General features: G+C 46.8%; 1 protein-coding gene across 1 annotated transcript in view; it reads left to right on the forward strand.

The window, feature by feature from the left end:
• Positions 1 to 15331, forward strand: part of bean1 (brain expressed, associated with NEDD4, 1) — a 47748-nt gene that overhangs the window by 20828 nt on the left and 11589 nt on the right. Inside the window, exons 2-3 of the mRNA XM_062549477.1 lie at positions 3547 to 3747; positions 6513 to 6654. Of these exons, the coding sequence (XP_062405461.1) occupies positions 3547 to 3747; positions 6513 to 6654 (343 nt within the window). The remainder of the gene's footprint in view (positions 1 to 3546; positions 3748 to 6512; positions 6655 to 15331) is intronic.

Consider the following 15331-nt stretch of genomic DNA (forward strand, 5'->3'; position numbering starts at 1 on the left):
CCAGTGAGCAAGACTGGTACACATGGCCACGGTACTACTGACAAGCTGCCACTCACACTGCTTCAGCTGAACTTACACACACACTCACATGCACACACACACACACTCACAAGCACACACACACACACACACACACACACACACGCATGCGCGCGCACACACACATTAGTAACATTATCTAATTAATAGTAAATACCTAACTACCTACCTTGCAAATAGTTTGTTAGCACATCTTATAAAGCGGTACCAAATTTCGTACTTATCAACTGGCCTAATTGACGAATTTCTCCCACAACATCCCCATCCAAAATTTTGGCGCAATGTAAATCCTATTCATGATATCCCTGGAATTAACAGTATTCTTTTTTTTATTTTAAATCAAACTCTCTGACTGTCTTTCATAACTGGGAACTCCAAAGACGAGCAGCCAAATGTGCTGTGCTTTGCCTCGTGATCAGAGTGCTGGTCTCCGCCTGTGATGGCGTCGTGATGGCGTCGTGTTGCATGGCGTGGCGTGGGGTGGCGTGGCGTGGCGTGGCGTGGCGTGGCGTGGCGTGGCGTGGCGTGGCGTGGCGTGGCGTGGCGTGGCGTGGCGTGGCGTGGCGTGGCGTGGCGTGGCGTGGCGTGGCGTGGCGTGGCGTGGCGTGGCGTGGCGTGGCGTGGCGTGTGCCTGGCTGTGTGTGTCTGGGGAGCAGGCTGCACTGAAGAGGCGGGAGTGTGGATCTAACAGCCACGCGGCTGTGTGGCCAGTGGAGGGGAAGGCTGTTAAAGCGATCCCAGCAAGAAAGCAGCCTAATGGAGCTCTGCACTCGCCATGCAAAATCACAGCCGCTTCACAGAATGAGCCTGTCATCTTATCTCTTTCTCTCTCTCTCCCTCTCTCTCTCTCTCTCTTTCTCTCTCTCTGTCTTTCTCTCTATCTTTCTTTCTCTCTCTCTTTCTCTCTCCACCACAAGCATCTCTCTGTCTTCTGTTTTCTCTATCTGTTGCTTTTGCTTCCTCTATTTTTCTCTCTCCATGTTCCACTAACGCACAAACGCTCACACACAGACACTAGCACACACACACACAAGCACACAGAGACTAACACATACACACAAGCACACAGAGACGCATAATGAGTTTCAACTGCATCCATTTTATCTAAAGCATTTACAAATTGTCTTTGGTTGACAGAAAAACACTGCAATTAGTTCTGGTTAATGGAGGCCATTTAGCAATGCCAAATACAACATGATAGAATTCATACCCAACTGCTTAGTGCTAGTGCATACAAACACGTACACGTGCACGCACACACAAACACACTCTCACACACACACTCTCTCTCTCTCTCACACACACACACACACACACACATACACATTATGCATACGTGCACACACACACATATACACACACATTTCCTTTAAACATATACACACATTGAAGCACTGGTTTCCATGCTAGTGAGTGCTTCTAGGCTTGGGACAAAGGAACAAAGGCATCATTTTGGACGAGGGCCCTTTAACATGCTTATCCAGGCGTCTGTTGTTTTATCTGGCAGCTGAACCCTCAGAGATTGTCCACTGCGCTGTTGTCGTTGCTAATGTTAGAGTTAGCCTGAATCAGCACCATGTGGCGTTGGTATACAAAACCATTTGCAGAAGGAATGTCAAGCAGCTATATACAGTACCTGTATATTTACATTACATTTATCCAAAGCAGCTTACTCTTTTACATTTTCTTAGAATTGTTGTTAGAATTGCTTTAAAAAGTGTAACATGTTTTACCATGTTGTAAGTCGCTTTGGTTAAAAAGCAGCAGCCAAATGTAATGTAATGTAATGTACAGCAGTGGAATAACATGTAAGCTATTACAGTAACATTTCAGCATTTAAAGTGTTCTCATCTATTCTAAACGGTCACTGTGGGGGTTCTTGAATCGATTGTTTTAAGAATTCTTGGAACCTTGGTGTGTTCTAGTGAGCCTATTTCCTGCATTTCTACCAGTTTTGTAACAGAACAAAGGATGAGTCATCAACAGGCTGCGTAACTGAACTGTGGACTGATACGCCCACTCCAGTTCACAGGAACCATTTTTTTTAGATTCCGAACCGATTTGTTTTTGGTCAAAATGCACCGAACAGTTCAATATCTGGAGCAGGAACCAGAATAGAGCCAGTTCTCAGTGGAAAAGGCCTGTTTGTGCATCAGATTTTCTTACCCAAAGCTCATAACTTCTCTCATGATTATATTTCCCCTTGCCTTCAGGTGAGTGAATATCCATTAAATACTGCCAAAGCTAGTTACACGGACCACCGGTTCTGTACAAACCTGTGGAGGAAAGTTGAGCCAGGCAGTGTTTGGTTCATAATATTTGTAATGCAATGGATTAAGAGAATGCCAGCAGCCCTTGTAATCAGGGCCCATGTTACATGATATCACTTCCATTATAGCAGAAGTTCTGTGGTGACCGAGGTGTGAATGGAGACTGTTTTGATTAGCATTTGAAGGCGGCTAGGCTCATAAATAAATTGATTAGATTTCACTGCTGTCTTTTGTCACTTTAAAGGCCTCTGGACAGCGAGCTGTGTGAGAGAGCCAACACCATAACGGATATTATAAGCACTCAAACAGATTTAAAGTTTGTGTGTGTGTGTGTGTGTTTGTTTGTTGATGTGTGTTTGTCCTCTGCAGTTATTTGAGCTCTGTCTGTGTGTCATCCAGGATTTGTACTTAAGTTTATGTTCATTTGATCAGTGTGTAAATGTTTTGAAGGGATTTAAGCGGCTGGTGGTGTGTGTGTGTGTGTGTGTGTGTGTGTGTGTGTGTATGCGTATAGGTTTTGAAAGGATATATTAGTGCTTTGTCTGTCTGTGTGTGTGTGTGGCTTTCGTAGTGACTGTGTGTGTGAGAGAGTGTGTGTGATATAGAGAGAGAGAAATTGTGTGTGTGTGCTGTAAATGTGGACTGTGTGCTTGTGTGTGTGTGTGTGTGGCAGCAGTAAGCATGGAGCTAGTGGGAGCTAATGGAGAGGCCAGTGAGCTTTGCTGGTGTAAGCTGTCAGGAAAGCGCTCCAGCCCGCACACCCTTAAAAATTCAGAGGGCTTGGAATCAAATATTAAACACCGCAGACTTCAAAATCTCTCCCTCAGAGGACGCTGCGCTTCTCCAAGAGTTGACCTGTACACCACAGACAGATGTCTGTCTTTTCAGCATGTTTTGTGTGTGTGTGTTGTATATGTGGTTAAATGTATTTTACAGAAAATGGTGCAAATAACATGTCGTGCCCCTCTCTGTGTCAAGCGCATAAACATTTGCATTCTGTGTTAAAAATAATGTAAAAAGTATTTCTTATCCTCTGTCTGTCCGTCTCTCTCTCTCCACCTCTCTCTCCCCATTGCTCTCTCTCCCTCTCTCTCTCTCTCTTTCTCCCCCCTCTCTCTCTATCTCTCTCTATCCCCCTCTTCTCTCTCTCTCTCTCTCTCTCTCTCTCTCTCTCTCTCTCTCTCTCTCTCTCTCTCTCTCTCTCTCTCTCTCTCTTTCTCCCCCCCCTCTCTCTCAGTGAGCTCGAACCAGAGCAGCTCCAGCCATGAGTACCCCGACTGCCGTGACGGGGGCAGTGAGGCCAGCCTGCTGGTGTCCCCTCTGGTGGTGGCGGGCATCGTCATCGGCCTGGTGCTCTTCCTCTCCTGCGTCACCATCATCGTGGGCAGCCTGCGCAAGGACAGCCGCCTCCGCAACCCGCACTTGCGTGCCAGCTACGGTGAGACGCGCGGGCACAGGCACGGGCACGGACACAGACGTGGGCGCTGTAGAGAGGGCGGACATAGACTGGGGAATACCCGCTGGCTAGGGGAAATGATTTTACATTGTGGATGAAAAATCCAAAGCCTACATAGAAGCATGGGATATGAGATGCTCATGTCTCACTGGCTGTAGTATAACATGGAGACAGACAGCAAGAGTAGAGCTAGAGTTACCAAAGCAAGTCATTTACCTGAAATCTGTGAGGATCTTTTTCCAAACATGAAGCACACACTCTCAAATCAACACACACACACACACACACACACACACACGCAAACAGAAGCATGGTGGGCACCACCAGCAGGGATATGGTGAGAATTCAGACTGCTTACCTGTTCGCTACACATTTTCAGGTGTCAGCCCTCAGCTCAGTGATGGCTGCTGCTGCATCAGTGTGGGGGGAGAGGGCTGTAGCACATCCATACAGAACAGCAGGAGGAGGCTGCAGGACTGGCACAGGGCTGTTTACGCTGACTAGTGAAAATGAGTTTAAAATGTGGACAAGTGTGTCTGCTAAATAACTAAACTTAAAGTAAAGTTACATAGGAAAGCACTTAGGCCAGCCATATGGTAGAGTCTGCTGCAGAGTCGCTGGTAGGTGGTGGTCTGTGATTTAGTTTTGTCATGTTGCTGCTCTCAACTGCCCTCACATAGGCTTTCTTTCACAACATGTCAAGGAAATCAATTAATGCATTCTGATTATTGAGAACTATATATGTAAAATTGACATGCACGTTATGTCTTTAACTGCTGCAATTTTGATGTATCAGTATGGTCTCTTCATTTAAGAATCAGAAGTCATTTCTACACCAGTGCTCAGACTATGACTGCTATACAGAGTTCCAAGTTAACTTACATAAGTTGCTTTCCGACCAAATAGTTCTATGAATACAGTTCTAAGAACAGCCCACTATGAACCCAGTTCCAAGAGCCGCTCTTCCCCTGGAGCCATTTTTTCTGCTTGCGTTCGCACTGCCTGTAGCAAGCTGCTAGGAAGGCGAAAGTGACGCAAGCAGGCTGATGGGGGTTATAGCGATGTCACCTGAACAACAACAACATTTACATGTAATTTAACTGTAAGCTGAGAGAATTATGCTACATGGCAGATGCTGGCGTTGAGTGTTCTGCTAAGCCCAGCTGTCAACAGCATGTTTGCCTATTAGCAAGAAGCACAACTGATATGTTGGGTGAGAATGTAGATTGGGAATGTGCCACTCATTTTCTAAGTAGTTTGAACACCCACACCCACGCTCACACACATACACACAAATATATGCATGTGCCATACTCACACTCTCTCTCTCTCTCTCACACTCTCTCTCTCTCACTCACACACACACACACACACACACACACAAACAGACACATTTCCCAAAAGAAAGCTCTCTCTGGCCCTGATCTGGAGTGGATGTGGCCCAGATGTGGTCCGAGTGTGGCCCAGATCCTTCCTGTTAATGTCTTTGGATAACACCCTGTGTAGCACTTCCAGACATGGCTCCTCATGAGGACGACTTAGCAGGAGAGAGCGAGTAAAGCAAGCTCTACACATCAATCTCTTAGCCTTAAACAACATTCATCCAAACTTGTGTGTGGGGGGTGAGTCATCCTTGGGGTTTTAGTGTGTGTGTGTGTGTGTGTGTGTGTGTGTGTGTGTGTGTGTGTGTGTGTGTGTGTGTGCGTGTGTGTGATGCCTGCCGGCTCCTTGAGGAGCTCTACTGGAGGGGAGGTGGACAGTGAAGAAAATAATCCCACTGCAATCAACGCATCTGCCAACAGCATCAGCAGCAGGCCCCACACACACTCCCCTGGGCTTCCGGAAGAGAGCCAGCAGAACACACACACTCAGGAGCACGGACACACACACACACACACACACTCTCTCTCCCTTTCTCTCTATCTCTCTATTTCTCTTTTCCTCTCACTCTCTCACTTTCACACACATACATCATTATACACACATACTGTGCACACACACACACACACACACACACACACACACACACACACACTTTCTCTCCCTTTCTTTCTATTTCTCTATTCTCTTTTTCTCTCACTCTCTCACGCTCACACACATACAGTACATCATTATAGACACATACTGTGCACGTGCGCACGCACACACACACACACACACACAGGCGGTTCTCCCTTGATGAAGGATAAAAACTGAAACTTTGCGCCATGTTTTTCCTCTTCTCCATCTTTTTTTTTTCTAAGAGTGTGCCAATTTGTTTGAACTAAATAATAAATTAGGACAGAGACTTGGATGGGTTCGCTGGATAAACAACACTGTACTGCGTGTCCTTAAACTGTTACTGTCAAAACAGAGCTGTCCAACATGCAGTGGCTTAAAAGATGCTTTTTTCTGATGGTATATCACTAGTCAGTTTCAAAGGAATTGCATGTATAACTGTGACTGTACATCAATATGTTATAACTGCAATACAACTACCATTGATGTGTTTTAAGTATTTATCCAGTACTAGCAGCAGTCTGAATTCCTCCATGAACAAACAAACGAATTAACGAATTAACAGGTGAATGAGTGAATGACTGAATGAATAGGGGAACTCATTTTGACATAATCTGTAATAGACTAATACTGAATACTGTATGTCTCTGTCTCTCTCTCTCTCTCTCTCTCTCTCTCTCTCTCTCTCTCTCTCTCTCTCTCTCTCTCTCTCTCTCTCTCTCTCTGTCTCTCTCTCTCTCTCTCTGCAGCCCCTGATGGCTTCTCGTATGGTGGCTCTATTGGTGAGCTGAGGTCCACCTGCATTGAGGAGTTCCCCCCTGCGTTTGACTTTGACTCTTATGTGGAGACGCTCTCACAGGTCAATGTCATGTACCCAGACTCACCGCCATGGTAAGCCCAGTCCAGCTCCACACCTTTATGCAATCTCCCTCTCTCTCTATCTCTCTCTCTCTCTCTCTCTGCATCTCTGTCTCTGTCTCTCTCTGCTTTCTCTTTGTCTCACCATTTTGAATTGTTTCTTTCGGTCCCTGTCTCCCTATCTCTCTTTTTTGCTCTCTCTCTCTCTGGCCATCTGTGTCTCTGGCTCCATATCCCCCCTTCCCTTGTTCCTCTCCTGACCCTTCCTCATCAGCGCTGAAAGACGCTGACGAATGTTTGCTACCTGGTGCTGGCGGCTCTGTCCCAGCCGTGCCGTTTGACGCACGACGACTTTGACCTATTTCACAGCTGATGTCTGACTTGTCTGGGCCAAATGCTGCCTTCTCTCTCTCTCTCTCTCTCCCTCTACCCTCCTCTCTGTCCTCCCACCTCTTTCTTTCCCTCTTTTTTCGCCGTCTCTCTTATTCTCTTTCCCTTCATCTCACCCTCTCTCTCTCTCTCTCTCTCTCTCTCTCTCTCTCTCTCTCTCTCTCTCTCTCTCTCTCTCTCTCTCTCTCTCTCTCTCTTCTCTCTCTCTCCCTCTCCCTCTCTCTCTGTTAGGGCAGACAGGCAGATGTGTTGTTATCCCACCTCCTTGTCGTTCCCCACGCTCTCACAGCCAGAACCCACACCAGGCTCACCAGGGGGACGGGAGATGAGAGGGGAGCAGGTGGACTAGCACTTCTTACCCATGGGGCACCAGGGCAGACGCTGGCATGCTTGGACTGCCATCTCAATTGACCACCACCCACCCCAGCCCCAACCCCCAAGATAGTTGCAACGGTAGTGCTTGTGTGTGTATGTGTGTGTATCAACACGTGCAGGAGAAGGTTAAAGCTAGAATAGAAGAGAGATGAAGAGAGTGATAGATGGATGGAGAGAGAGAGGGGGCGGTGGAGGAGGTGAGAAGATGGATGTGTGGGTGTTAATGAAGACGTGTGGGGTTCTGAAGGGGTGCGATAATGAAGCGCGGGCCCTGTGAAGTAGACAGGGACTTGAGCGGGCAGGCCGCAGCTGATGTGACGGGGTGCAAACTCTGCAATCGGTAATGAGATCACATTATCGCCGGCGACACCGAAGTCTCACAGACTCACCGCGAGCGCTAAGATGTTTAGCGGCGCCTTGAGACAGAGTCGCTCTCCCAGGACCCTCCCTGTCATGGCGAGAAGAAAGGAAACGGTGCGGGCACCTATGGAAAAGCCGTTTACTCACACTTCATTTCACACTCTCAAACTAGTTTTCCATGTGGTGACATCCATATAATCTGCCTATGGCTTATCAGTGACAAACAGTCAGGAGAGAGGTGCTTGGAGGATGCCTTGTATGTTAGCTTGGAGGGTAGCTCAGGGAGAGAGAAAGAGAGAGAGATAGAGAGAGAGAGAGGTAGGGAGAGAGAGAAGAGAGAGAGAGAGAGAGAGGGGTTATATGTCTTTTCCTCCTGCAGTGTGACTGAGTTGACTCCCTGTCCCTTGACACACTGTATCAGAAAGGCGACAGCTTCATTTAGCTCAGCCCTACAGGCCCTCTTGGGCATTGTTAGAGAGCACAGAGGTACCACAGTGAACGAGAGAAAGAGAGAGAGAGAGAGAGAGAGAGAGAGAGAGAGAGAGGAAGAACAGAGACAGAAAGATAGTTGAAAAGGGGGGAGAAAGAGAGAGAGAGAATATCACCTCATCCTGGTCTCCTTGGTGTGGTCATTATTTAACCAGCCCTGTTTTGAGTGAAGCATTGTGGGAAAAGGAGAAGCCGACGTTAGGTAAGGTATTATGGCAGCGAGCACGGAGAGGATGAAAGTGTTAACATTTAGAGGGAGCAGAAAAGGGCGAATCCCTCCATTATGGGGAGCTTTTCTTCCCAATCCCCCAGCGTCTTTCCTCCACCCCCCTACCCTGTTGCGAGTGGTTCGAGCCAGGCTCCTCATTAGTGCCTCCCGGGTTGTCTCATCTCGTTACTGGAGGGGTGGGGGTCGGGGCTGAGGGGTGGTGGTGTGCGAGTGGGGAAGAGAGGAGATGAGCCCGTGCCTCTGATGGTGCTAAATGCCAGTGGCTTGCAGTCAGAGGAGTCCCGGCGTGTTTGATCTAAATGGCAGCGGCGTCTAATTGGAGTCTTCAATAATTCAGACCGATCCCTCCCCTGCCATTTGGCTGCGCTGTCGCATGGAGAAAAAAAAAAGAAATATGAAATGGTTGGGTGCGTGAGGGAGGGGGGATGGGGGGACGGGGGGGGACGGGGGGGCAACAGGGCATCACCTTCCTCAGATATCACGGGGCGTTGAAGGATCCCCCAGCTCCTCTCGCGGCTCCAACGCAAGCGCTGGAATCTCTCGAAATTAGCCAGCCGGAGGAATTAGGTGGGGAAAACGAGGGTAGAACGCCGGCTCAAAAGCATTCCCGTTGCACTTCTCTCTGCCTCTGTGAGGGGAATATCTGGGAGGGTTTTTTCTTTTTTTTTTTTACGACTGTTTTTAAAAGCTGGTAAAATTGGCCTGACAAATGGAATAGGCCTGTACCTTCCGCTTCCCCTCAGCAGTACAGACGCTACAGTCTCATTCCTCTTGACACTAATAGCACTAGGATGTCATCGAATTCATCGCAAATTGGTCTCCAGTCGGTCAACCTAAAGGTCAGCGTCATCACTCTGGGCTTGTTGCTCCGTCTCCACAATCATCTAAGTATAGTTTGCCTTCTTATCTCCTCCCCCAGTACATACTTATGTGTACCGATATAGGAGCTACGGCCCTATTTTGGTGAATACTGAGTACACGTATGGCCATTAATAAACCATAGGACATCAGTGAAAACAGCAAAAGAGTTGATTGTGTCTATGACATTGTGTTCACCTATGGACGACTGAAAGCTGTCTTTCTGGCAAAGTACATTGATTAGAATTTTTGTCATTGTGCTTTTCCAGTAGTAATTCAATGGATATATTGTGTTGCTTCAAGCATTAATATGTATCTTTTTTGCATCTGAACTGTATTCCCATCTGTCGGCAGTTGTTGTTTCCAAAGGTTGATGTCAGGTCTTTAGACAACAAGTCTGTAGATCTTTAACCTGCAGCAGGTGGGAATAGGGGGGGAAATCCACCATTTTGCATAAGAATCAGCACTACACCATTTTAAAAGGTGGAATGAATCAATTTGACAGTTAACCCTGAGCACAGTCACCATGCTGATAACAGATGCTTCAATCTACGCATTCACTCAAGCATTGACCTTTTTACATGAGGGTTTTTTTTATTGCAGGTGTAGAATTTGCAAGTGTGCAAGATTGTGTGTGTATGTGTGTATGTGTGTGTGTGTGTGTTAGTGTGTGTATGTGTTTGGGTTTAATAACCCTGGAGGTTAGTTTGGGTCAAGGCTCTTTTCTGCCCATTTGCCTTTCACGGCTGGTTTCTCAACGTGGCAGTGTTTTTAAATTCTTATGACAGATCCATTAAACCTGTAACGCCTGCTTGCTCTCTCTCTCTCTCTCTCTCTCTCTCTCTCTCTCTCTCTCTCTCTCTCTCTCTCTCGCGCTCTCTCACTCGCTCACTCACTCTCTCACTCTCAAACCCAAATACACACACACACACACACACACACACAAAATACAAAGAGGATAGCCTTTCCTCCAGAGAGAGAAAAACCGTCCTCCCTCCGCAAGCGCCCGAACAGCCGGTCTTGTCAGACAACAAATCACGAGCATTAAGGAATATCAGAGCGGGTCCCGGGCCTCATTAGGCTTCACTAAGCAGCGCATACTTCTGTGAGGAGGACAGATCCATGTGCTGGCGCACCTCAGGCAGGCAGGCAGGCAGGCACGGGCCCAGCCTCCAGCGCTATATAGATCGATAGTCACACAAAGACTGGGAGATAAGCGGAGGAGAGATAACGCAGCCGAAAGGGTGAGGAGGAGACTAAGAGAGAGGAGAACAGGCGATAAGGACTGGGAGATAAAGACAGAAACACTATGTGATATGTGACCTTCCACGGCGAAATCAGTCACAATGTCCAAATTTTCAAAATCAAAGTTATTACGTTTTCAGGAAGGGGCATAATCAACCTTCAAAACGATACCTATATCTAATGAATTGAACGTCATATTACTGAAATATAAACATTCAAAGGAGTTGAGTTCATCCTGTCATGCCAATAGAAAAACGGAGAAATCTGCCTTTGAAGTTAACCGTCGGCTCAACACTCACGAACGCTTTGTAAGGTCGCCGCTATTATAAGATTTACGGTACTTGTATCAACGACACAGCACGCGGATGGCTTGGTGGTTGTCGATGAGTGCATTTACCGTAAAGCGGCAAAAAACGAGACGCCTCTAACTTCCTGCTTCCTCTAACTTTCTCACCTCAACAAACTCACGTTTTTAGACTACAAAAGGTCAGTTTTTCGGCGAAATGTATTCACGGCCGTACAGTGTAGACCTCCCACTGTTTCAAAACACTTACAAAAAAAAATCCACGATTTTAGCACAAGTGACATAAATGGCCATTTTTCTCAGAAACGCCTGTTGCGACAAGCGACTGGTTTTGCCGTGGAACGTCACATATATGCAGCATGGCACATAGATATGATGGGTATATATTTTAATAGAATTACAGGGCGGTTATTGATGAGGAATGCGGTTGCGGTTGTAGTGTTGAGGGAGATATAAGATCAGATTGATATCTTCCTCATACACACACACACATGCACACACACAAACACACATACATACAGTACATACTGTATGCACACAGACAAAGACACACACACACACACACACACACACACACACACACACACACACACACACACACACACACACGCACACGCACAGACACACACACACGCACACACACACACACACATGCATAACCTACTGGGAAGTTACTAGGAAGAAAAGGAGTGTAAAAAGAGTGTTGTTTGGAGCGTGAAAAGGTCTTGTTAGAGGTGAAACTGTGGGCCATATGAAAAGGTCTTGCTAGAGGTTGAACTGTTGGTCACATTCACCACACCACCACACACACATATTCACATATACTGTACATCACACCATCCCCCACAATAGCAGCCAACCACATCATGTGCAAACCCTCCAGCATAACCAGCCTGCACTATTAGCCTAAAAGTGTGTCCGTGTGTGTGTGTGTGTGTGTGTGTGTGTGTGTGTGTGTGTGTGTGTGTGTGTGTGTGTGTGTGTCTGTGTGTCTGTGTCTGTGTCTGTGTGTCTGTGTGTCTGTGTGTCTGTGTGTCTGTGTGTCCGTGTGGGTGTGTGTGTGTGTCTGTGTGTGGGTGGGTGTTTGCGTTTATTGTGTATGTGTTTTGCTCATGACTGTATATCTGTGTGTGTGTGTGTGTGTGTGTGTGTGTGTGTGTGTGTGTGTGTGTGTGTGTGTGTGTGTGTGTGTGTGTGTGTGTGTGTGTGCATGTGTGTGTGTGTCGTTGTGCATGTCTGTGCATGTGTGTGTCTGTGCGTGTCTGTATGCCTGTGCATGTGTGTGTGTGTGTGTGTTTGTGTGTGTGTTTGTAAGTGGGAAGCTGGTGAGAACCAGTGGGGGTGATGGTTAGCCGCTGGGAGCTGGTGGGTGGTGTTAGTGAGTGACTGTAGCCCGGTGGAGCTAAGCATCCATCACTGCCTCCATCAGGACTGTCTCCCATCCATCTCTGCCTGGCCTGAGACAAGGAGACCAAGGAGAGAGGAGGAGGAGAGGAGAGAGGGGTGGGAGAGGAGAAGAAGGAGAGGAGAGGGAGGTGAAAGCCAATGAAGGTGAGGAAGAGGCAAAGTAGAGAAGAGGAGAAAGGACAAGAGAGAGGAAAGGATTGACAGAGAAGGGGCATAGGAGGAGAAGAAAACATGAGGAGAGTGAAGGAGAAGAGAAGAGAGAGCAGGGGAGAGACCAGTGAGGAGAAAAGTGTAGAATGAGAGGACAGAAACAGTGCAGTGCAGCAGTCACACTCATAATGGCTGTTTATCATCTGCTGTCACACACACACACACACACGCACACACACACAGAGAGAGAGAGAGAGAGAGAGAAAGAGAGATGGATGGGGGTTAGAATAGTCAAAGAATTGAGAGATGAGATGTTTTGGGTACACAGCACACTTGTGATAGGCAAACACCACACAAGTGCACTTGAACACAAAGACATTCATAAAGGATACAGGGGACTAGGACCATAACAGCAAACACATACGCACACAGAGAGAGAGAGAGAGAGAGAGAGAGAGAGAGAGAGAGAGAGAGAGAGAGAGAGAGAGAGAGAGAGAGATAGAGAGAGAGAGATGGATGGTGTTAATAGTTGAAGAATCGAGAGATGAGATGTGTTGGGTACACAGCACATTCAGTGACAGGCAAACATCACATGGGTGCACTTAAACACAAACACATTCATAAAGGGGACTGTGGCTAAGACCATAACAGCACACTCACACACACACACACACACACACACACACACACACACACACACACACACACACCTACGTCAAAAGGGAAGCGAACATGGGGGCATAGGGAGAGGGAACAGAGACAGATCAAGAGAGCTGGTTTGGAGCCACTGTGTCCTACAGATTCATTTTGTGCATGAGCAAACCACAATGTACGTATGGACTCTCACACAAACACACACACACACACACACACACACACAATTTAGATTCATCTCTATATAGTAGAATGTTTAAAAAAGTCGTCATATGCAATTTTATATACACAGGCACATGCATATTTTGTAAATTGTGTACTGTATGTTGCAGACCTGCGTTTACATGCATACATGTAGATATATACTGTATGCACATACATATACTTATGTAGGTACTGTGTGTGTGTGTGTGTGTGTGTGTGCCTGGGAGGTGCCCAGATCTCTCCCTGCGGAAGCTCTGGCTCTTACACACTCCACAGGTAAGCGGCGTGTGTGCCCGCTCTGGCCGCAGTGTTTCCCTGTGCCATCTGTGGCCATGGCGACCCGCCACGAGTCACATGCTCGTGCCCTTCTACACACATGCACGCACACACACACACACACACACACACACACAAGCCACATAACACGCTTCCTGCAGATCAGAGTGAATGGGAGACAGCATCCATGCTGGCATGAGCACAAATGTGCAGATCTGCGAGTATACTTGTAAGCATGCATGACACATAGACACACCATATAGTGCATACTGTACACTCTCAAATGCATGCAGTAGGCCTACATGGTCATCAGTGGAGACATACAAGCAAAATTCCCTCACTAATGTCATGGGGCATTACTCATGGGAGCACACTCATAGCGCCCACAGCTTGTATGTAGTATGTATGTACAGTATGCAGTATGTATCCCACAGCTTGCATGTAGCTTGTATGTAGTCATGAAACTAAGCAATAAGCCCTGAGAGGCCGTAGTTTACACTGATTTTAGAACAGCTGAGGGGCGTTGTTAGGCACGATGCGCAAGCGGTGATGTTTTTCTAAAACGGTTACTTCATCTATCTGGCAGGATTTCATAAAGCAAAGGCACAGCAATGAGAAATGCAATGTATTCATAGATGATCATTCTTCTGCCAAGAAATATATTTCCTCTATCTGAATGGTTGCCAAGCAACATCGAGACGCAGCTACTCCAACTTTTGTGTAAGTTGTGATAGCACATTACTATAGAACAAAATCCGGTCAAGGTGTATGTTTGTATTGGGTTTTACAACGGCATCGAACGCAATTCAGCCAATCATAATCAAGGACCGGAACTATCCAATTTGGAAAGGTAAATATGTTTATAGAGGCTTGTATATGCTGTCCCAATCGTCTGGCTTTAAGAGGGCTGTGGTGTTGCATTATGTGTAGGGCAGTGTCCTGTGTTCTGTGTCCTCCAATGCAGCAGAGCAGGAAAGAGGGACAGAGAGGGCGGGAGGGAGAGGGAGAGAGAGAGGGAGGGAGAGAGAACAATAGGAGAGTGAGACAGGGAGGTAGGAAGACAGGAGCTTGTGTGTGTGTGTGTTCTGCCAGAGGTCACCACAGCAACACACCATATGCTCTTTCTGTTTTGTCCTCTCTCCTCTCTTCTCCTCTCTCACTTCATCCTTTTTTCTTCTCTCTTCCCCTCTCCTGTTCTCCTATCTCTCTTCTCTCTACTCCTCCTCTCTACTCCTCCTCTCCTCACCTGTTGTCCTCTTATTCTCTGTAATGTCTCCCACAGATTTAAAGTTCCTGAATGGAGAAATGGTTCTTCTACACACATGCACGAGTGTGCGCACACACACACACACACACACATGCATATTTACCGTAATTTCCCGACTATTAGCCGCGGCTTATACATTGATTTTGCAAAATTTCTTCCAATATGAGGTTAATACAGGGGGGCAGTTAATATGGTGTTAATATGGTTTTGTTTCTTTTAACTTGCATAAAACACTGTCCTGCGGCTTATACACAATGCGGCTTATATGCGGGAAATTACTGTATATGCTTTTACAAAACCACTCCTGCAGGCAAATTCATATCAGATACATACATACATACTCCTACTCTTAGGTCTGCTAACATACGTAATTGTACGTATGCCCACATTCTCACAGTCTCACAGTATCAGGTAGTTTGACTCTGGCTGTAAATGCATCTGGTCGTCGGTGCTCAAAACCGCTCAATATGCTCAAAACAGCAGAATAGACTTAGAGCAGAAT

The sequence above is a fragment of the Sardina pilchardus genome, chromosome 11, assembly GCF_963854185.1.
Source record: "Sardina pilchardus chromosome 11, fSarPil1.1, whole genome shotgun sequence".
Lineage (NCBI taxonomy): Eukaryota > Metazoa > Chordata > Actinopteri > Clupeiformes > Clupeidae > Sardina > Sardina pilchardus.